The sequence below is a fragment of the Manacus candei genome, unplaced genomic scaffold (genome assembly GCF_025592945.1).
Source record: "Manacus candei isolate 608988 ecotype Guabito, Panama unplaced genomic scaffold, ASM2559294v1 h1tg000017l, whole genome shotgun sequence".
Lineage (NCBI taxonomy): Eukaryota > Metazoa > Chordata > Aves > Passeriformes > Pipridae > Manacus > Manacus candei.
This window is the reverse complement of record NW_026138065.1, coordinates 12,561,001-12,584,727: the sequence shown is the minus strand read 5'-3', so window position 1 is coordinate 12,584,727 and position 23,727 is coordinate 12,561,001. Positions and strand designations below refer to the sequence as shown.

Here is a 23,727-nt window from a genome sequence, read left to right as displayed (position 1 = left end):
AAGAGGTCAGGCAGTTTGCTGAGTTTGCCTTTTTTACTCTGAAATCATGGCCCTCCTGCTTCATTGAACAAAGATGGTCAGGAGTTCCTGGAGCAATTTTCCAAATAAAAGATGCTTTTTTTGGCCAAATGTATTGCAAGAATGTTTCAGCAGAAGACGTTTCCTGTAGTGTGGTAATTCAGATTAACATGCTGGGAGAGACCTGCAAAGAAGCAGAGGCTGGGTAGACACAGACTGCATGACTGTGTCCCATGAGATGACCTAGAGGTCACAGTCTCTGGTAAAGCCGCCCATTGAAATCAAGGCTTGCCTTAAGTCAAGCAGGACTGAGATTTGAATGAGAGATTTTTCTTGGTTTATTTTTTTCCTTCCCCATGTAAATGTTCTAATTATTTCAAGGAATTTCTTTTGCTCTTTTTTTTTCCACCAAAAATAATGTCATCTTCCATTTAAAAAATATTCAGTTTGTCGCTATATGGAAAAGTAAAACTTCTACAACATCGGATGCTTCATGTATTTTTACTAAGCTCTAGTGTTAGCCATGTTACAGATGTGGAGCAGAAGGAGATCCATGTTTGTGTCTTCAGGCTTCCACCTGAATCTTTATCCGAACAAATAGCTTAGTTAATTTATTAATTGTAGGTAATTTTAAATGAAGCAATAATGTCATCAGCATGACATGAACTACCTTTGCCTTTTTCCCCTCCTTGACCTCTAGCACTTTACCCAGGGATGGCCTTATTGTATGTAGCATATCGTGATGAAATGAGCAGAACATGGAAACCTCCATGCATGTGTAGGGGAACACCAATGCACCAGAACATTCCTTTGCACGTTTTGGGTGTGCTTTCAAGGAGAAAATCCCCAAGAATTCCCTACGTACTATTTTGTAGTTCTGAAAGAGCAAAACATTTGCAGCAACTTGCCTACCTCACATCTACCCGAAGTTTGAGAAGCATTTACTCTTTATCAAGCTCATAGTTTAGGATACATACAATTGAAGTTCCTCAGAGTTTTTCCCCACCGGCCCACCCCCAGCAGCAGCCTGACTCCAGGTCTGCCCTGCAGATATTTGGGGAGAAGGATGCAGCCACCCGGGCAGAGAAGAGCCCTGCAAATCCTTCCTTTCCAACAATGTCTTTTTGCTACCATCTAGTGGACGTAAACAGGTGTGAAAAAACAGACTTGTAGAGAGGTGGATGTCAGTAACAGGGGAAGAACGTGGAGAACTGTGTACAGAAATTTCACCTAACTTCGATTTGCTTTTCCTGGGCCCTGACCCTGCTGCTGTTGGTCTCAGTCCATGGCACAGGTTAAACAGGCCAAAAGAGAGCTATGCCATGCTCTCATCTGAGATCTGCCTGCCATGATGCTACAGCTCCTTCATTTGGTGCTCCTCGGTGCCAGATGCTTGCTTTTGCTTACCTGCTTTGGGATGATGCATGCTGTAAAACTGACTGAGATTGCTACAGGGTTCCCTGCACTGTTTATACTGAAGAAGACCGCAGCAGTCTTCTAACCCTGTACTGGGTTTCATCAAGAGATCAAAGGAGCCTTTGCTGAATGTCCTAGACAATGATTTGAGTGCCTCATAGCAGGAGATGTCAGTCAGCAATAGCAAAACACCACAGCAACTTGTCTGAAGGTCATAGAATTGCATGTCAAGAAACCTAATTTACATGCTGTGAAATGTGGCCTTGGCCTAAAGAGACAACCACCTATCAAACAGAGATAATATTTTTGTCTTAGACTGCAGGTATACACCAAAACTGTAAGTACAACAAAGCATTAACAGAAAGTTATAATTAAGCACCTAAGCACTGTTAGGTGGAAGTGGCCTTGAAAGCCTTGCAGCCCTGCTAAATGCTGAGGAGGGGACAGGAGGACCAAGGCTGTGACAGGCAAATATGGATTTCATTTTTCTACAGTCAGCAAAGACTGGAGAACAAGAAAACATAGGAAAACAGGAAAGGGAATCAACTCCCTTGTGAAGCGAGGCTGAGGTGATAAAAGGGCAACCAAAGAGAGACCCAAACTGTGATAGGTCTGGAGATACGGCAAAAGTTCTTTTGGCTATGTAGTAAATATAACTGTAGAGCAGATGCCATTTTGTTCAATCTCCTAGGAATTTTTTCCCAGAAATAAACATAGACACTGAATTGAGCCAACCACTTAGCATTGGTCCAGAACCTTCCATGAGGAAAACTGGGCCACATGCTTGCTAATGTATGGTATGCAGTGGTAGTGATTTTTATGTACCAGCTGATGGCCACTGAGAACCTAGTCAGTTCTGTCCTATTGATTTCCCATTGGTTTTGTTGTTTAACTGCATGCTAACATATCTGGGCAATGACATGAAGCAAAAGCAGTGTTGAGATAATTATGTGTTTGTTCTCTCTTAGTAAAAAGTCTATTACTTCATGTACATTACCTGTACTTACTTTGCATTTCTCTCCTGAAAATCACTTTTGTTCAAGAACACGAATGAGTACTAATACACAATGTTTTAAAATCACTGCCAGCAGAACAACTTCTTATAAGGAATACAGAAGAATCTTTCCTAGTATTTGAATTTAAAATGTTGATATTGAGCATTTAAAAAAAGAAACAAAAAGGACAGAATACTAGATTTCCTTTCAAAAGAAATAGCAGCAGTTGGAAAACCTGAAATTGAACTCTGAAATCCAGTTAATGAGACAGACATTACATATACAGTAAGACTTCATCCATTTTTGGCTTAATACCTCACATAAAGTTTCTAAAGTAAAGGATTTTCTTGGTATTGAACCAGAGCTCCATTTTCAGCATCCCAGGGCCTGGAGACACAGATGCTTTTGTGCAAATCACAATATTATAAATCCAATATATTTCACTCTGTTCACACATGCGAGGGAATTAAAAGCAACTTGAGATCTATCAGATCAGGTCTACAGCAAGTAAGTCCACTTTCATAAATACATAAATAAAGCCTCTGTGATTTTACATTTCTTTTAGAACTTATATAAATCAGAACCACAAACATATGACCATCACAGAAGGGAAGCAGGAATTAGAGACAGAGGGAGTATATATTCATCTAATATAATGCAAACTGTACTTCAACCCCTAATTCTGGAAGTAAATCACTTCAGGCTTCTATAGTCAGTCCCCAACTATGTCTGTGGGAGCTTAGTGTCAGAATCACCTGCGTCTGCATCAGGGAAAAGGGAGATCTAATCTCAACTGGTATTGTGCAGCTTTCCCATGTTAGCCGTATGAATTACAGAAGTGAAGATTAAACCTGTCTGGCTCTCCATCAGAGAGTAGGATTTAGAAAACATATGTTGAAATTCAGTGTACATGTGATAAAAAACATGTTTATTGAAAGAAAAGGTATATTTCGAACGGTGAGTGTTACCTTACATAAGTAGAAGACACAGATTTAAAATTTCAGTTCTTTTTTAGATCTCAAAAGACAAACTAAACTGAATTGTGGAACATAACAGTAACTTACAAAAGAGTAAAATAGAAATAAATCACAAGGCCGTCACAGTCTTTGTAACATGAAATAGAAATTACGAACCAAAGATTCCGTCAGCTTTTTTCCCATGGAAGATAAAACTAGTGACATTGACACAGAAATCTTTAAGGTAATCATCTAAAATGACAGCAGAGAGCGCTATCATTTCTCCTTGGGTTCACGGTGTCATGAGGAAATTCGCAGCTTTCTTACCCCTTGTGTTGCTACGCTTAAAAAATCTCAAAAAAAGTCTCAACAAATCTTTAAATTCGGTGGAAGTTTTCCAGAAGGGAGTTAGAGACCGCAAGTAGAAGAAGAAAATATAGACCGGTATGTCTTTAAGGCCAGAACTCAACTTCAAAACGTGAAGGCTGTGCCACAAGCACTTCGGTTGTATAAAACAAAAATGAAGACATTTTTGCTGTTGTCTGTTTATGTTTTCTTTAGAAACATAAATGTCAGACTTTTTAATCTGTAAATATTTCTCCCTCATGATTTCATAACTTATCTGCTATATATTGTTGTCCTTGCTGGACTGCTCAAACAGAAATTATAGGATAATATTACTAAATGTTTGCAATGTCCTGCCTTATGACAGCCACTTAGTCATCCTTTGGAAGAGCTGACCAAAGAACGTATTGCATCCTTTCCTGCTCTCTGAGATAAACAAATGGTCTGTAAATGGTCCTCAGTCTTTTCTACCATGTGAAATCTCTACTTGACCAGTACATACAAAGTATGGTTTTCTTGAACTTGTTTTCCCCCCCCCTTTCTTTCATAGCTTGATTGCTCAAAGAATGGCCTGTGAGGTCCCAGTCAAGTGAAATACTGAAACTCTGGTCAAGTTTGACTGAAGAGAGAATCCTGGCAGGAGGTTACATGCTGAACTTGCTGCAATGCTGAGTGCCCCTCAAGATCAGCACAAAAATGCTAAAACAGAGCCCATGGTTTCTAAACCCACCAGAGCCAAGATGAACCCTCTGCATTCTCTTCTTTCATTAGAACCAGCCAGACCCAGATCTGAACTTTACTTGTCATAAATTTGGAGACTCATCCCCATGCCAGGTTGTCTTTACAATCCAGTACATAAGAAGATAATCTTGTTTAGATCCCCCTAGTGTAATTTATGTTATTTTAAAACGCATAAGGTACAAGATTTGTGGGATATGCTTACAGTACAATAAATAGAATAAATTGTCTAGACTTGTCGTGGTAAAAAAAAAAAGTTGTAAGATTTTATTGTTTTGTGGTTTATTTTTAAGGGAAGTAATGCGAAGCTACTTTGCTTCAGGAGATGTCATCCCAACCCCAGTGTAGTCCTGGCAAAGTTCTCACTGACTTCGGTGGAGCCAGGTTTTCACATTGCAGGGTCTCATCACTTTGGAAAAACTGAGAATCTAGCTTGGTGCCTGTTTCTCTCAGACCCACTGGAGTGTCTCTGGCCTCACCTCTGTTATTTTCACATCAATTCCCCTTCTTTTTCTCTCCTACCTGTGTATTCATCCAGTCCCACCTTACCGGCTTTACTGCTGAGACGTTATATCTTGATCGCTAACGACAGGCAGCTGTTGCTGAGTCTCTGCTTGATGTGGTGTTTGATATGTGTTTTTTCTGGGCTCACAGTCAGACTCAAGCCATGGAAATAACTTCAAGACAAAGTAGTAGCTAGTAGAAGACAGGATTTTCCACTTTTTGAGGATGTCAGAGGTAGGCTTCTGCATTATGCACTGTATTTTGTAGTACTGAGTAGATTTTTTTGCAAGTCAGGGTTGGCAATGTGTTTAAATCAAAGTGTTATTAACCTGTTTCAATAGGCCAAATTGCCTTTTACTAGGTTTCAGCTCTTAGCAAATGCTGTCTTTCTCCAAGTCTTTTGTAGATTCAAGACTTTCTAATATCTTGCTTTTCTTTTCTCATACTTTATATAAGCTTTTCTTCTAGATCTTTGTTCCATTTATTAAAACAAATATTGACATGAAAAATACTCTGTCTGTGAACTATTAAATTTAACTTAAAAAAGGAAGGAACTCTGATTACTAAAGAGTTCTGTACCACCGTTGCACCTTTTACTCTGGTTGTACCCTTTTGGATTCCCGTGTTTTCTTTACAATCATGAGGATAAATTTCTTGGTAGTTTCTTAATGAATTAAGAGTCATCATTTGGAGGGTAAGATCCAAAATAGCACGTAATTACCTAGAGCAAGGCTGAAATTTAATTAGACCTTTACACACAGATCGGTTGCAGTCTGGACTGTGACTTGATCAAAAATGCCAATTATTAGATGTAAGATAATAGAGCAGATGCAGCCACCTAAACATGGGTGAGGGATTTGGACAGAATTTAGATTGCATGGTTGCAATCCAAGACAACCATGCACAAAATCTTTGCCCTGGGGATTAGACACTCTTTATTCAGAAAGCTTTCTTGGGTGCTTCTGTGTCTACAGAAGTGGTGTCATATTAAGTGAGCAGAGCACCCTCATGTCCTATTTTCTATAAAATTAATTCGTGATTCTCAAACCGCTCATCCCTAAGAATGGTAAATTGCTCTGGTACATGGCTGAGATATCTGATAGCTCTGGATTCAACTCAGAGCATTAAAAAATAATCACCAGTTCCATTAGAAAATGAATGAGTGCTTGGGGAACTTTGTACCTGTGGTGATGCCCCCACTTTGTACGATGTATCACAGTTTGACCATTTCCCCACTGAACACTGCATTTTTCACAAGTGATTCTGATGATGCCCCAGCCTGGACTCATTGCATTGTTGGAATATAAAGCTTTTTGCTCCTGCCTCCCTCCCAGGGTTCACAAACCCATAAAAATTCCTTCCAAAACTGAAAGATGAATTTAAGGATTAAGTTCATTTTTCACTTGTGTGAAAAATTTTTCACTTTTGTGTGCCATCCACTAACTTTCACTGGTGGACCCCTACACAACCTTTGTGTATTACTGAAGGCAGTTTAGAGCTCAAAGCTTCTGTTGCAATGACGATCAGCTACTTGTGCTATCCTGTAGCAGAGTTTGGAACTAAGTACTTGGTATATCATATGTTTAAATACTGACTTGGAAAAGAGTCTTCCTAGGTCATGCTGAAAGGCTCATTCTCTTGGTGGACTGCCTAGTTTATTCCTATTTTTGAAAGCATTAGGGAAGGCTTTAGTCCTAACCTTTAGCTGTGATCTGACTGAGCAGTTTCACTTCCAGTGGTAAACATCATAAATATTCCAATAATATTCCAGCACAGGTGTTGGGCCTAAAAGGTGATTATGATAAGGAGAAATTGCCAAAAAGAGTAAACAGATAATATTTTCATACAGTGCAACAGCTTGTCAGAAGTAATAGTTTGGACTTCTGTCCTTACATAAAGATACACATATTCAACTATTTTGTTTTAGATAAGCTAATTTCTTTTGTGTAGAGCCAATGAGGAATAGGAATGTCATGATGTCTCGCTCATTCATAATTTGTGGGAATTAATAAATAGCGCCAAGCCCTTATGCCTGGTATACCTATCTCAGGGGCACAGATGAACTCTCACCCTTATTTAAACTGTTTACAAGAAAATTATATCTACCAGCAAGAGCCTGAGGTTCCAACCACCTGGCTGGAACGCACCCTGCCAACCGCAATGATAGCTCAGTGTTTCTGGACGACGATTTGCCCTATCATATAGGGCAGAGGCTTGAAGGCATGAGAAAAGGTTGCTGCAACGCCTTTCTGGGCGTTCTGCTTCTCTAAAAATGAAATCAATCAGTGTTGTGATGCCCTTGGTGTTTTCGTGGAAGTGGCTGCATAAAACTGGCAGCCAACGTGAGTATTAAAGCTTACAGTGCACACTTAACGAAAGACTTCTAAAGACTGACTGTGTATGTGTGTAAGGGGATAATGTAGTCGCCTTCTGTCTTCCTCACTCTTTATTCAACTTCTAGCATATAGAATTTTCTATATTTTAAACTCCAATGGATTTGAAGGAAATAGACTTGGAACCAGAACTCAGATCTACAACTGGTTTTAAGGTCTTCTCTGACATTCTATTTACTTCATTTCTCCTGTCTGGAGAAATGCTATTACAGCATCTAGTTATAGAATGTTGTGGCTAAGTGCTATACAAACCTAGAATAAAAAAATATTCACTCCAAGCCCAAAGAGCCTTCTATATTTCCAGAAAATACTTTCACAAAAGTACTTTGTTAATTAATTTACAAAGTATTTTTTTTCAAAAAAAGTTTTGAGATGAGTAGACTGATTAAACCCAACATAACATTGACTGACAGGAGACACAAAACAGGTTTCCTTTCTCTTAAGTTATAAGGAATACCAAGTGGCAAATGCCTCTTTTCCCACACTAGCTATATGATAAAAATCAAAAGGCAATATTCTGAAATTCTGAAATTTTAGAACAGTTTTCAAAACCTTGACTTTGAAATCAGATTAAAGTTATGAATGCAGAAAAACAATCCCACCCAGAGTGCTCACTGGGTGTTATCTTCTAAACGCAATAGAACAGCTCATCTCCCTTTTCTGTTACAATGTTTTCACTAAGCATCTGACATTTACAGCTAGCATTGCACTAGTGAGGGATTTTCACTCTGTTCTTTTCCTCAAATGGAAGTTTCCTATGAAATGATAAGGAACAGTTCAGAATTGTGACAGAAACATTAATAACTCTGCACTGCCCAATTTTAAATCTGTTTAAATATAGAGCATTTCAGTACATAATGCAGGAACATAAGTGCTAGCATCTCAGAAACTTTTAGTATGCACTGCTGAATATACAAACATACGTTTCAAAACCACACAGACACGAAAATTTGCAATTCAGAAACTAAACTAGTTCAATAAAAAGAATAAAATAAAATATTTCTTTCTGTCTAATGGCAAAATACCCTGATGCTGCTATTTTACAAGGGAAAATTAATGACCGTTTTTTAAAAAGGAAGCAGCTCTTCTCTGTAGTTTAGAACTGATTAGTAAATGGATATGCAGGAAGCTCTTTGCGGAATTAGACAAATATGAGTCTGTGCACTTCAATCTATTTTATACATGTTCTGCAAGACCTCAACAACTAGAGCTAATGCTCCCTCAGCTCCATTGAACTAATTAAGCTAGGTCATTATATTAATAATGGGTTGCCCTTCTGTCTGCATTTATGGCACTTAGCAAGTCAGTGCAAGAGTGAACGCTTATCTCACGAAGGAGAGAGCTCCTGAATTAGATTAATCCATCAAGATAATTAATGTGACTTGATTACTGAAAAATCTGGCATATACAAACAGGTATCTGCAGTCACAGGATGCAAGCAACAACACTCCAAAATACTGAGCAAGGCCCTGAGCCTGTACTATTGAATAAAGAGGTGGCTGACACCAAGACATGGTGACAGGCTGCTGATGTGGTACATGCAAAGGGTGCCACAGGATCTGAATGTTGCTATCAATGCTTAGGTTAACTCAGCTGAGTTGATATTTTGCTACAAACAGTTCTAATGCTATTTGTCATATAAAAACACCTCATTGAATTAGTTTCAGTTCTCTTCTTTAAGGAGCATGGAAGAGCAGAGATACTTGATAACTAATTAAGAAAAACTCTGCAGTCACCGCCCCAAAAATATAAAATCGAATGCACTTTGGGTATGGCTTCGATAGCTTTCTTGTTCTGCCAATTCTTTCAGCAGGCACTTTACCTCCTTCAGTTCACTTGCTGACAGAGTGCCATAGACAAAGTTCCTAATGGCCTGGAACATTAGTTCCTTACGCTGGTGACAATTGGCTGAGAGCAGAATGCAATAATTCTTCTGTATCATAAATACTAAAATATAATGAAAAGTTGATAGCCGGGATAAGGGAAAAGGTTTCAAAATTGTTGAAGTGGAAATTTATAAAGAACAAAGGTTTTCTTCTTGGCAGAGAGAAATACACATGTGAACTTCTATGTAGTACGATCTATTACAAAACAAATGAAAAAAAATCCAAAGTTTTTTAAGTGATCTTAATGCTGCCTCCTAGAAGTTGATGGGCAGTTTCAGGATTTCTGTTATCAAGAATGCAGGTTTAGAGATTTATCAATTAATCATTGGCTGCACCAAAGGGGAGAAACCCTTGTCTCAGTCTCACACCTACAGACCCACTATATTCAATTTGTTTTCCTCATAAATAGTGAGAAAGACATGAAGTGATTCAAGTCCCACTGAAGTATTCTTCAGCCTCTCCATGTCCCCTCTGCACTCCCAATCACAGGCTGAGGATCCAAAGATTAGGACTGGTGAACTGCCAAGGATCTTTGTAGGCACTGGAGTAGAAAACAAACTGTCCGTATGGTTTGTTAAACAAACAAACAAAACTGTCTATTCAATTAAGCTGTTGTTTAAAACAAGATATATTGAAGAAATTTAAGACTTTATGAGTACAAATTTGTACAGGTATTTGTCTGCAGTGAAACCCTCATTTACAGTTGAGGGTAGTGGAGTGCTCTTAGGCCTCAAAGGCCTGATTCATGGCACTATTCTGTGTGTTTCCTAACAATACATGGCAATATAGGTAGCTCAACATAGCCATAAAATAGCTATTTGGATGCACAATAGCAAATACATAGTAAAACCAGAAAATTTTGAATTAAATTTAACAGCATGTGAATCACTGAGTGCAGCTCGCAAAGGAGGTATTAAGCTCAGGTATAACTACTAGTGTGACTAATGATATATACAGAACAAGGAGCTATTTCAATGAACAGTAGAACAAGAGGAAGAAAAAAATATCAAATTAAAATGATGCCCTGTGCAGGCTATCTTAAAACATTTTTGACTGTTATTTCAAAATCAAATTTCCACAAATAAAGAGAAAAATGTCATTCATTGCAGCACTTTTTGTAAAGTCGGAAGGTTAAAAGAAAATAATTTTGTAACCAAGCATAAAATAGGCATTTGAAAAATGATTTAGCTGGGGAAAAACACAATTTTTTCCACATTAAGATAACTTAAGAACACCCAAATTGATTTTTATTAGACTTCTCATAATCACTTTTGAGCTGACACATGCATGAGACATTCAGCCCCAAAGGTCACTTCTGAGAAGGCTATAAGTAACTGGAAACAGCACTGCAGGATGAAATGATGTCTCACTGCTGACTATTACTGCTGGAGAATGATGAATATTTTACTCCTGAGGCTAAGAGACAGATCCTGTAAATAAATTTTCATTTCTTGGCAGTGCTGATAGCTGAAATGTGATGTGATGGAGCTGGTTTTCCCAATCTTAGTTTTTTATTTAAAGAGAGAGGGAAATGGATGCAGGCAAGGCCTGTGGGCCTCTGTTGGAGGGAGCTCACCACACACTTTTCTCCATGGCCAGCAGCGGGTGGCACAGGGTGAGCCCTGGCTCCTCACATGGTGAGTGGCCGTGGCCACGGCAGTGCCCTCCTCCTCCACCTCCTCCATGCTGCCCCTGCCTGGGCTGCTCAACACTCTTCTAAAACATTTGCCTGATGCAAATGTTGCTGGTCAGCCTGGCTGTGAACACTTTATTCACCTTCCCCAGGATTTGGTTTCCCCACACTTTATTCTCTCTCCCACCTCTTCCTTTTGGTGCCAACACTGGTCACTAAGGTTGTTTAGCGTGGAGAAGAGGAGGTCAGGGAGACTTTGTCACTGTCTACAACTCCCTGAAAGGAGGTTGTAGCCAGGTGGGAGTAGGCCTCTTCTCCCAGGCAATTAGTGAAAGGACAAGAGGACACAGCCCCAAGCTGTGCCAGAGGAGGTTCAGATTGGACATTAGAAGGAATTCGTTCACAAAAAAGGGTGATTAGATATTGGAATGGACTGCCCAGGAAGGTGGTGGAGTCACTGTCCCTGAAGATGCTTAAGGAAAGACTGGACATGGCACTTAGTGCCATGGTTTAATTGACATGGCGGTGTTCGGTCATGGGTTGGACTCGAGGTCTCTTCCAACCTGATAGATTCTGATTCTGTGAAAACAAAACACAAGAGGAGGCCTCTGGTGGACTACAGCTTTTCACCAGAGCCGGTCGGCCGCCTCTGCTACCCATACAGAGCAGCGACGCGAGCAGCAGCTCGCTGCTTGTGGCTCCCCACGGTGCGGGACCCACCTCTTCTCCATCCCCGTTTTTTTATGTTTCCACCGGCCCCGCCTCCCCACGGAGCCGTCACGGCCCTGGCGCAGGCGCGGCTCGGCCATGTCGGCGGCCGTGGAGCGGCGCCTGGCCGAGTTCCGCGCCGCCCGCGGTAGTGCTGCGGCCGCTCCGCGCCCCGCGGACCCGCCGGGAGTGTCCGCGGCTCCGGAGCCCGCCGAGGGACCGCAGGCCGCAGTGGGCCCGGGCGGCGGCGCTGCTCAGGTGAGCGCCGAGGCGGGCGGGTCGGGGGTGCGGCGGCCAGTCGGTGCCTGACGCCGCGTCTCGCTGCCGCCACCGCAGGTCCATCCCGCCCCGGCGCAGGCGGCTCCGGTGTGGGCGCGCCCGCTGCTGCTGAAGGTGCTTCTCTGGGCCGTGCTGCTGGCGCTGTTCGCGGAGCTGGAGCTGGGGCTGCCCTACTTCGTCCTCTCCTTGCTCTACTGGATGTACGCCGGCACCCGCGGCCCCGCCGAGCGGCGGCCCGGCGAGCTCAGCGCTTACTCCGTGTTCAACCCCGGCTGCGCCGCCATCGCCGGCACGCTGACGGCCGAGCAGCTGGAGCGGGAGCTGCACTACCGGCCCGCCGCGGGCAGGTAGCGGCGGCCCGGCGGGGACTGCCGCTGTGCTGGGCCGGCCCCGCCGCCGCCGTCCCAAGGACCCGAGGAAGGGCCGACGGGGGAGGAGACGGGGGTTGTTTCTATGCAAAACGCCTTCTTGAGCCTTACTGCTGGCCCCGAGTCCCCCGGCGCCGTCCGGTCCCGAATAAAGCCGTAGCAAAGCCCGCGCTCTGGTCTGGTTTCCTGGGGGCCGGGCAGCTGTTGCGGCCGCTGTCGGGCGGCCCCGAGAGGCACGGCCTTGTCACAGCTGTGGCTGCCAGCGTGTCAGCTGGTGCATTTCAGCTCCATAGGAGTTCTGCCGCAGCTTTGACTACACCTTCACTAGAATGGTCCAACTGCTGCTCTTCCCAGTACTGGCTGGAAGCCTCTTTCTGAAGAAAAGACATGAAGAAGTGCTATCCATTTATCTAAAACAGACTGCTGTTTCAGTTTGCACTCGTGTCTTTGATCTAACACAAACATCTGATTATCATGCAAAGTCCGTTTGCTTCATATTAGTTCTCATAATTTGTAACATAAGCAAAAAAAAAGACTTATGCCTGGCAGGTGTACTTGTATGATCCGCCACTATTTTTAATATACAGATCATTGCATTAAACCAGATCTGCCCAGCAAAGTGGTAGAGTCACCATCTCTGGAAGTGTTCAGAAAACAGGTGGATGTGGCACTTGAGAACATGTTTTAGTGGTGATTGTTGTGGTGGTGCTAGGTAGACAGTTGGACTTGATCTTAAAGGTCTTTTCCAACCTTAACAATTATGTGATTCAATGAAATCATTAAGTCATAGTGAAGAGCAGCTGCTACAACTTGTGCCTCTAAGGACAAAGTTGAGAAAAAAACCCACAAATTGGTCCTTCAAATCCTGATTTGTTATGCCTTGTTTAATTTAACTGTTAAACACAGTGTTCAGGCTTGAGTTACCGCAAGTTTTCTCATTGGTTGTGGAAACAAAAGGAAGTGGTGTTTTGAATTTAACTGGACTGGAAAGAGTTTAATAGATTAAAGCATACATAATATGTTAACACTGTTAAGCATCACTCAGTAGTTAAACATCTCTCAGTAGCTCTCCACAGCACTCTCACAGCTTCTTAGGCTTTTGTCTAATTTCCAAATGCCGCTATTTAAAGCCAACCCCAGAATTTTTTGATTTGCACATAATCAATCATCCTCTGGTAAAAATCCCTCAGAGTTCTCATTATTATTACACATTCCTCTTGACCGTACAAATCACAGAAGCACAGAATATGCTGAGTTGGAAGGGACGCACAAGGATCACAGAGTCCAGCTCCTGGCCCTGCACAGGACCATCCCCAGGAGTCACACCATGTCCCTGAAAGTATCATCCAAACACTAGAACTCTGTCAGGCTTGATGCTGTGACCACTTCCTTGGGGAGCCTCTTCCAGTGCCTAACCACCCTCTGGGTGAACCTCTGGGTGAAAAACCTCTTATATCCAACCTAAACCTCCCCTGACACAACTTCAGGCCATTCCCTCGGGTCCTGTCACTCGTCACCACAGAAGAGATCAGTGCCTGCCCCTCCTCTTCCCCTCATGAGGAAGTTGTAGACTGCAATGGTCTCTCCTCAGTCTCTCTGGCTGAACAGACCAAGTACCCTCAGCCACTCCTCACATGGATTCCCCTCAATGCCCTTCACCATCTTCACAGCCTTCCTTTGGATGCTGTCTAATAGCATAGTATCTTTCTTATATTGTGGTGCCCAAAACTGCACAGAGTATTCAAGGTGAGGCTGCCCCAGTGCAGAGCAGAGCGGGACAATCCCCTCCCTTGACTGGCTGGTGATGCTTTCCCTGATGCTCCCCGGGACACGGTTGGCCCTCCTGGCAGCCAGGACACTGCTGACTCATATTCAACTTGCCAGGAACCAGGACCCCTAGGTTCCTTTCCATGGCACTGCTTTCCAGCATCTCATTCCCCAGTCTGTCTGTACATCCGAGGTTGCCCCATCCCAGGTGCAGAATCTGGCACTTCCCCTTGTTAAACTTCATACAGTTGGTGATTGCCCAGTCCTCTAATTTGTCAAGGCCTCTCTGCAGTGCCTCCTTGCCTTCAAGTGAGTGAACAGCTCCTCCAGTTTTGTGACATCTGCAAAATTGCTTAATGTCCCTTCCAGTCCTGTGTCCAAGTCATTTATGAAGAGGCTGAAGAGGACAGGGCCTAAGATGGAGCCCTGCAGAACCCCAGTAGTGATGCTGCATTTTGGTTTTGATTAACATAGGTTCTGCAGGTTCAAAGGCCTCTTTGTAGTGGACACAGAGTAGCAAATATAAATATTTGTTTCCTCAGAAGAACCATGAACTGTGAACCTTTCCATTCTTAAACGCTATTCTAATTATAGGTCAAGAAGTAGTCAGATGATACTCAAAACACCTGTAAACAATGGAATTTTGTGAGTTGAAACTTTATTCACAATGATAAAAATAAACATCAGCATAGTGTTTATGGGGAATTGATAATCTGACATCCTGTACAGTTCGATTCTGTGGGGGTTTTTTAAAACAAGGAAATACATGCAAATAAATATTAAATATAAGGTAAGATTCAGGAAATTATAAAACTTCATAGCAGCAATGCTGGAAATAAAGTTTTCACTTGCTATAAACTCTAGTTGCATTATGTCCAGATGGATTTATAGACTCTTGTACTTAATGCTTCATGAAACAAGTTACCACAATAAGTGAGCATGAAGCTGGAAGGCACAAGAAATAAAAACTGACACAGTTCATCTGTTCCAGTGCTTTGTGTTGGTTCGCCTATTTCCTTCTACCCAAATAAATGTACATTACACATTTTGAAATAGAGATGACATGAATAACAAAGGCTTGTAAAAGGTTTTACTGAAGTAGATAAAGAATGACAGAGAAATTGGCATTGAGACCTTGCACTGTCTCTAAATACATGAATACTGTAATTCTGCTTTAGTGGTAATAACTTTCACTGAGTTATTCTTAGAGGGGATTTAAAAAAGTTTGAAGAAGTGAGAGCTTAATCAGAGAGGGAAAAAAATTCCTCCACAACCCTCTGCTTGGATAAGACCTCACTTTGTTACCTAATTTTTCTCTTGTATTCTAACAAGGCAAAAGTTACCAAGATAAGTTTGATATCTGGTGCTAGAGCTATTCTTCTGGGCCCAAAGCCCTCACTTCTCAAATGACTAGGAGGGACAAGAAGAGCCTACTAACTCAAAAGCATGTCAAGCTGTTGAAAGAACCTTGTGACAGCAACTAAGTACAGGTTTGTTACCACACATGGAAATGCTCTCTATTCCTATGACTTTCCTCTTTCATTTGTTACATACACGTTTTTTCCCAGTGCAGTAGTGAGTTAAAACACTTCTGTAACTTCCTGTTGTCATAGCAAAATTATCATCTTGCTAACAGCTGCGCAAGCAGCAGAAACTTTTTTTCCCAGGTTTACAAGCAACTAAGCAGGGCCCTGGAAAACTAGTATCCACTCTTGAATATTAATGAGTGAAATTATTCCCTCCAGAGTGCATTATCCTACAGCTGCAAATTTCATCTGTCATCACGCTGCTTTTTCACCTACCAGTGACTACAATTCTTTTCCTGTTCAAAGCACATCAGAGTACATGGTAGATAGAAATATCAAGCATACTCTCTACGTATAGGAAGCTAATTAATTATATTTTAGGCCAGCAGTTAATATCTGCATGTGGTAGTCAAGTATTGTATTGACGGTCACACAACACAGAAGCTAGTTATTAAATTTACAGAAGAACCTGAGGTGCTTCATTCCAAAGTTAGCTCTGCAACTGATGTTAAGGAGGGAAGGCCTGGGAATGGCCCACATAGAAGCCAGCATGCTAAACATATATAAGCCAGCCTGAGAACTGTGGTGGATTTCTACAGACATGTCTGACTTTCTCCCTGGAGCTCTATTACAAGTATTATAGCAGAAGAAGGTAACACATCCTCTCTTAATTCAATTCTAACCTGGTGATTCCAAAACTAATCCACACTGTTGGCAATTCGGATTCTAATACAATGATTAAATAATACCATGCAAAGCAATCTAGCTTCAGGCAGGAAAGATGCTGAATTACATCCCAGAATATCCAGTGTATTTTCTTGGTAATGGGGGCTGTGAGTGCAAGTGCAAAGAGACTTGAAAATTGGAGGGTGGTAGTGGTGGTGGTGTGTTATTTCTGCTAAGTATTTCTTAACTGCTATGCCATGGAAGTTACTTACTAAAAAAGTCTCTGAACAGGGAGATTCTCAGGACTAGTCTTTGGCATTTGGCCTCTTTGTTGTAAAGGGAGCCGAGTAACAGCTGAGTAAAGATATGTAAAGCTTGCTATTGAGTGATGCAATGGATTACCTCCTGCTTGTAAAGGTACCTCTGTTTTTCCCCAGCAACTCTTGTAAACATCAGGGAGGGAAACACTGTGCAGTGCAAATACAGTCACTGCACAAGCCCTCACTGTTTTAAACTCACAAAAGCTCATGGAGTTCAGGATAGTTTGGGGATTTTTTTTTTTGGAATCCCACTCATGGGAAGCAGGTAGATTCTGGAGGACGATGGCAGCCCACCCGGGCAGGAGCTCTCCTTGGTCCTGAACCTGTGCCCTATGCAAGGGCTGCCTTCCTGCCCCCAAGTGCGGGTACCTCATCTCTGGAGAAAAGGACCAAGGCTGAAGGAGAAACAAAAGTGAGCCCACAATGCCAACTAGTGAATCTTTTCAATGCCATGAGATGTGCTACGACCAGCAGTGGCCACTAGCTGACTTCTGTGTGCTTGCACCCACACGAAACAGAGTAAAGCTTCGACAGAAAACATTCTCTTGAAGCAGAAGTCATTATCCCATCCCTGTGTGCCCACCAGACAAGCAGAGTACCAATTGTAATGGAAGGGCTGTGCATTTAGGGGACACTTCCATCCAAATCAACAGAGATAATGTGTACCTAATTCTGTAATTAGTACAGATGAGGCCCCTAACAGATACTGAGTTTAGTTCTTTTTTTTTTTTTTTTTTTTTTGCAAGTGAAGCTTAAAAAGAGCATTCAGAAGTGTTCAAGTGTTCACCAAACTACCTGCTGTAAATTGATAAACCTTCAGGATGCTGTCCTTCACCTACACAGAAAAAAGGTTAGCATATTTTCAACTTTAACTTTGGGAAACTCCTACTACAAAACTGGTTCTTCCCTAAAACATGAGTTGTGTCTCACTAAATTATTTTTTTTCTATAAATGGTGACCTTACCCTGTCCCCATAAAAGTCTAAACGTATTTTTTGGCAATAATCATATTCTGTATCCTCGTAATTTAATCAGTCAATCACTCAGCTCGCCCACTCAACAGTAATAAGCCATTGACCCTGTGGTTTCAGACTGGATCAATGCTATGCTTAAGTTTTGGACACCTGGAGGCCTTGTGTGCAAATAGGAGGAAACTCTTTTAACTTACTTTAGACGTGATCAATTTTTCCTCTGATGTGTTGATTACATTAGCAGATTGCTTTCGCTAGAAACCTTTGTCCAACAGCCTGCAGGCAATGAGCAGCATATGCTTAAGTTTCTTGCTGGAGATGGCATACTTAAGCCACTTGCTTGGGTATTTAAGGGTTTTCAGGTATATCATACAGTTCATTGTTCTCAGTCTGATTCACCTGCAGAAATCTCAGCTGAATGTGGCCTGACAAGTGGCAGCATAGACACTACTGCCTACCGTGCCTCCGCTACTGATGCTGTTGGCTGGACATTTCAGAGGTTTCATACTGCTGTCTCTCTGGACATACAAATGTTCTAATCTCCAGCGCTCCCAGCTTTTCCGAAACTCCATCTGAACCTAACAGAAGCAAAGAAGAAAACAAAAGGAATTAATGTAGAACTAATCCGCTCTTTAAATGACTCCATTTGCATTAGAAAAGAGCAAGGGGAAAAAAGAGAAAAAAAAAGATACCACACTGCTGAGAAAAGCTGAAACCTGCAATATTATTGCTTCAAATTATCCAATTATCTTGTTAGTCCATTGTAGGGTATTTCACATTTGAAATAATGACATTCCTGTTTACTTGTAGAAATAAAGCTCTTTTATGCACCAGAAAATCTTAGCTTCATTATTTTACTCTAAATTGTATTCACCTGCAATACTGATTGTGCCCTACCGATACCAACAATTAAGTTGATTTTGCTTATCAGCCATGAAATGTCTGAACAGATTGGCTTCGTGCTCAATACTGTCACCACAGGTATTCTTAAGAGTTCTGTTCTAACTTCTGGTTTGATTTAAACATTATTATGTCCTGGATTATTTTTGTTCTTTGAATATTTATGTAAGTTTTTTTATTCCATACAAAAATGAAGATTTATTCAGAATTCAAAACAACAATTAAGCAAGTTGAAGACTGTACTGTTTAAATAGCAATTCCAGTATCTTTTTCCAGATACTAGCTTTTTTTTAAAGCTACAAAATATACTGATCTAGTCGCAGGTTCTGGGTTGAACTCTGTAACCTCTGTACTCATTTGGAAGTTTACCCAGGGTCTTTTCACTGCTACACAAGACCAGAATTTAGATCTCCCAGTTCCATGGGCAAAGTTCTTGCCACTTGACCAAAGTAAGAACCTCCATTACCTTTTAACACATAAGGCAGAGGACAGAAAATTGAACACCCAGTACTCTAGATAGGAAGGCAGGAGTGCAACTACAGTAATCAATTCATTATGGCGTGTACTTCAGCCTGGAAATAAGTTCACTGTAGGTGGATCACTCAAGTGAGCCTTCTCTGGAGAGATGCTTTTTGCTTCCTTTTAGGATCTAGTACTGACCACCAAGAGACTAAACAGGCTGATGGCAGTTTCAGCATAGACTTGTCATCATTCCTGGGCTGCTGAAACCTTCATATTCTGAAGGAAACTTCCTAGGGAACCAGCTGCTGTATGTCTGTCTCCTCTGCTTGTTCCCTGTGAAATACTGAATCTGGGAGGCAGCCCTAAAAGAAAGGAGCAAAGCCTTATATAACTAATTGTCTTCCCTTGTTGGGTACCTCTAGCAGTGCTTATCAGCTCTGGGCTATAGCCCCTGTATTGAATATTGTCCTGATGGGAACCAGCTGCATCTCTGGGTTTCTGACAATGGAATCTGTCTCTCCAGTATCACAACCAAATGGGTCAGAAGAAAAGATGCTAAGATGGAAGCTTGTGTTGTACCATGGTAACGGGGAGTTGTTGTGTTAAAAGGTGCACAAAGACACCAGAGAAAGACAGTGTGTCTGGGATAGCTTGGCACTGAAGAATGAGGGAGAATGGCCAGATAAAGACAGAAATGCAGGAACCATACTGTCTGCAGAATTGGCCATATTACCACCCCTTGGCATCTTTTGTGGGCATGAAAAACAACAGGCAGCACTGGGAAAAAGCTGTTGTAGAGATTTACAGGCAAACCCTGAACAAAAGCATGAATGTACTGACTGACAGAATAAGTCAATGAGCAATAGAAATAGGTACCTTCAAGTCAGTCAAAGGGAGGACATAACAGGCTATAGCTATGATACAAATAGCCTGCAAGATTGAGATAAGTGAATGGAAGACTGGAACAAAAGACTGTAGGAAAGGATCTATCTTAGGAATGGATCTGTATGACAGAATATAAATTTTCTCTCAAAAGGTTAGGAAAAGGAGAGGGAGCAGCTCTGCTGTCTGTGCTGAATTGAGCTTTTGCCTAGATGGCTGTGAATGTATAACCAAGGGAACAGCTTAAGATTTATTTTGCAAAGAGGCAGTTCTCTAGCACAGAAGTAGACCTACAGATCTTTCAGCAAAATTATTATCATAGTAACTTCCACGTGTCAATAAGATTCCCCAGAAATAAGCTCTACAGGGAAAAGGAAACCAAGAACAAACCTCTTGTGATATGCTGATTTTGTCTGGGTAGAGTTAATTTTCTTCATAGCAGCTGGTATGGGGCTGTGTTTTGGATTTGTGCTGAAAACAGTGTTGATAATACAGAGATGCTTTTTTTATTGCTGAGAAATACTTACACAGTGCCAAGGCATTTTCTGCTTCTCATCCCACCCTGAGATCGAGCAGGCTGGGCATGCACAAGAAGTTGGGAGGACACCTGCCTGACAATGGGAAGTAGTCAATGAATTCCATGTTTTGCTTTACTTGCACGCACAACTCTTGCTTTTTCTGTCAAACTGTCTTTATCTCAACCCATGAGTTTTCTCACTTTTACTCTTTCAATTCTCTTCGCCATCCCACCAAGGGGGAGTTAGCGAGTGGCCACGTGGGCTTAGTTGCCGGGGTTAAACCATGACACGTGAGAAAGGGGAAGAAGAAAAATGTTTATGTAGCGTATTTTGAAAGGGAAGAGGTAGGAGAATTTGAAAAAGATGGTGATGGAGGGTTAAAGTGGAGAAGACTTCTCATAGAGGCCAGTTGATCGAGTTTAATGCAGCTAATGGGGAAGGATGTTGAGAGCGTGGCAATGAATGTGGAATCTGATTACAAAATAGTTAAATTCTGGCAAAAAAAAAAAATCTCAACAAATCACAGTGAAAGGAGAGTAGGTCTGAAATGGGATGGAATGGAGCTGATGGAAGTTTAATGAGTTTTCTATATGGAGAATGAAAAGAAATTACAAGAAAAAGGGAGGATTGGGCAGTATTTAAAGAATTCAAGAGTCCTGGCATCAGGACAGATTCTTTAATGTAGACGAGAGTGAAGTGTACTTCCATAGTGACAGGAAAGAGGCAAAAAGGAGAACCAAGACTACAGAGAATTAAACCTGAACCATCTTAAACTAACTGTTGGAAAAAGGCAGCATCTCTGTGGTTTAAAATATTTCTTATAGAAAGCAGTACTAACTGCAGAAAAACTGGTCATATTAACCCTAGCTCATTTTGCAAAGAACAACAGTGGTAACAGGTGAGGTCCTGCTATTGGCTTCAGAACAAGTTCAGAGAAAATCCAGAATCTTTCAGATGAAATAAGATTTAAATATGAACATATTCTAGTGTTTTTTCAGAAGTAGATACTAGAAAAGGATAACAATAACACTTCTAGCTAAATTTCTACTCTTGATCTGGGCACTAGGACTTGTAAAGATCTTTCATTCTGTATGGTTAAGGAAAAAGCAAAGGAGTCAATGAGTCACAGACAAAAATAAAATATAGACCACATTGCAAACAAGGATATTCTTTGGACACATATAGTGTGTCAGAAGACAAACAGTTTCTCATTCAGTTTAGGAAAATATTTCTCATATAGAAAAGAAATAGAAGAGACTTTATTTAATCAAACTCTTTACATGGATTTATTTTATGTATGCTGATGACTGGGCTTGACAAAACCCTACTCCCCTCTTTTAACAAGAGCTGGAACAAGCAGAATAATTCATCCTAGATTGTCTGTCAGTGAAGCTGAGCACACTGCGGTTAGATTTTATGAACTATATTACAAAAGCAAGAGAATTATAGTAATAAGAGATTTGAAGGATCTCTTAGAAACATAGATAGGCTATTACACAGTAAGCCCCCTAAAATGAAACAAGCCTACCTGTTTCAGGTTTGTAATAGAGTCTGAGTTATGATGTAACTTTGCCCTCATATCATGTGAAGGAAATTACTGGACATTACTCAGGAGAGGCCTGGCTGCAGCTGCCAAAGTGAATCAAAAGAAATACAGGATGTACCAGCAGACAATGCTGCATTTTACAATTAAAGTACACCTGTAAAGCTGTACAAGGAATTTGAAACAAATATTCTCTCATTAATATTTGAGTAAAGCCTGTTGCTACCTACCTTTGAGTTTCACAAGCAGTACAACTAACAGATTCACTTAAACAAAATCTTACCCACAAGCTACAAAAGTAAACATTCTCCTGCAAGGCTTAGTTCAGGATGCCTGCTGCTTTTCTATTGACTCCAGCCTGGCCATAATGACACAAGTAGCACATTTTTCCACCAATTCCAATTCTTTGATGAGGCCTGTCTCTCAATAGGTGATCTTGAATTACCAGGTCATGGTTAAAAGTAGATTTAGTGTGAGTGTAAAACACATTAATGCTCATTTAATTTAATAATGTACTGCCAAATAGGAAGTGTTTGCTTCCCTTGAAAATCTGGCTGCTGAATGAATGAACGAATGAATGATAATAATCACTTAGAAGGTAACATGAGGAATTCCTGCGATATGGAAACAGAATTATACCCTTTCACCCAACAAGGCTGGGATTCAGCAGAATCCACAGGAGATGGTATTTGCAATCAATTACTCAAAGCCAAAGATACATTTCTTCTGGGCCTGTGGGAGAGCTCACCACTTTGTGAAGTTCAGTTTCTTAATGAGAGAGTGATTATGTCTTCAAGAGCTGGGCCACAGGGAAACCAAATGAAACCAAACTATACAGCAATAGCCATGAGGATTCTCCAGCTTCAACAGTCAGTTGAGTTCACAGATTAAAAAGGGCTCCACTCCCACATTCACCAAAACAAGCAAAAAAGAAGCACCATGAGATTAAGAAGAGCAGCTATAATTCTTAAAAAAAGATTCCAGCAGTACAAACTGTACAATTGTGAGCAAGACAATTTGTGAGATTCCACATCTACAAATAGTGACCCTAAATTATACTGCCTGAATTCCTTCCAACAACATTTGTCTCTTGAGTTATCCTGTGCAGCTGTGCAGGGAAGGGTCTGTAAAAAAAAGTGAAATTTCTGAAAAAGGACAATTTAGCAGTTCAAGACCATTTTCAATTTCCTTTTCCTACAGTGTATGCTGATAAGGCAAATTGGAACAAATGGTGTCTCTCTTACCTCATTATTGATGAAACAGTAAAGAATTGCAACCATCAGCCCCTGAAACCAACAAAAACCAGAAGAATAGTCAGCAGAGCAGTTTCCTTGCTTTGTCAAACAAAACTGCAGAGGTCTAGAGGCTCCACACTGGCATGTCCATGATAAGACTGAAAGGTGGAGACAATCTTTGGCCCCTGTCAGCTCTCATGGCAGAGGAGAGGTTTGACCAAACTATATCTCAAAGCACATGATCTTAGGAAAAATGAGTTACTGTTTTCTTCAACCTGTTATTTTTGTTAAATGATTCCCTTCCCCTTTTTTTTCCTTACCTGGTTTCAAGTCATAAACACTTCATAAGTGAGAAATTCACAGTTGTCTTAAATACATCTCTGTGCTTGATAAACAGGGGATTAGTGAGCGTGCAGGGAAACTAAAGGAATAATGATTTCTTTAAACAAGGAGACTCAAAATAGCCTTTACCTAAGGCAACAGTTAAATAAAAGTCACAATAAGCCTACATCCTCTTCACATGCAGTTACAGTTGCAGACTTCTCACAGCACAGATTTTCCAAGGAGTATCAAAAACACCAGAGAAAGCACAAAATTTGCTTTCAGCAATGCCATTATACAATTACATGAAATCACAGACACTTTTGTTATTGCGTTGAGGTGAACCATAGGAAGTAAATATTAATCTATAGACAGGAA

The 23,727-nt window shown here is 41.2% G+C and overlaps 2 protein-coding genes across 2 annotated transcripts in view; one reads left to right on the top strand and one right to left on the bottom strand.

Annotated features, from left to right (window-relative positions):
* The first annotated feature begins 11,646 nt into the window (after nt 1-11,646).
* SAYSD1 (SAYSVFN motif domain containing 1) lies at nt 11,647-12,970 on the top strand. The gene is made up of 2 exons (XM_051783456.1): nt 11,647-11,850; nt 11,929-12,970. Exons 1-2 carry the CDS (start codon nt 11,692-11,694, stop codon nt 12,220-12,222), a joined length of 453 nt encoding a protein of 150 aa, XP_051639416.1. The 5' UTR covers nt 11,647-11,691; the 3' UTR covers nt 12,223-12,970.
* Nucleotides 12,971-14,656: 1,686 nt separating this feature from the next.
* Nucleotides 14,657-23,727, bottom strand: part of GLP1R (glucagon like peptide 1 receptor) — a 90,076-nt gene continuing 81,005 nt past the window's right edge. The window contains exons 12-13 of the mRNA XM_051783450.1: nt 23,038-23,079; nt 14,657-18,066 (exon numbers count right to left, since the gene is read on the bottom strand). Coding sequence (XP_051639410.1) covers nt 17,899-18,066; nt 23,038-23,079 — 210 coding nt within the window. The 3' untranslated portion in view covers nt 14,657-17,898. The remainder of the gene's footprint in view (nt 18,067-23,037; nt 23,080-23,727) is intronic.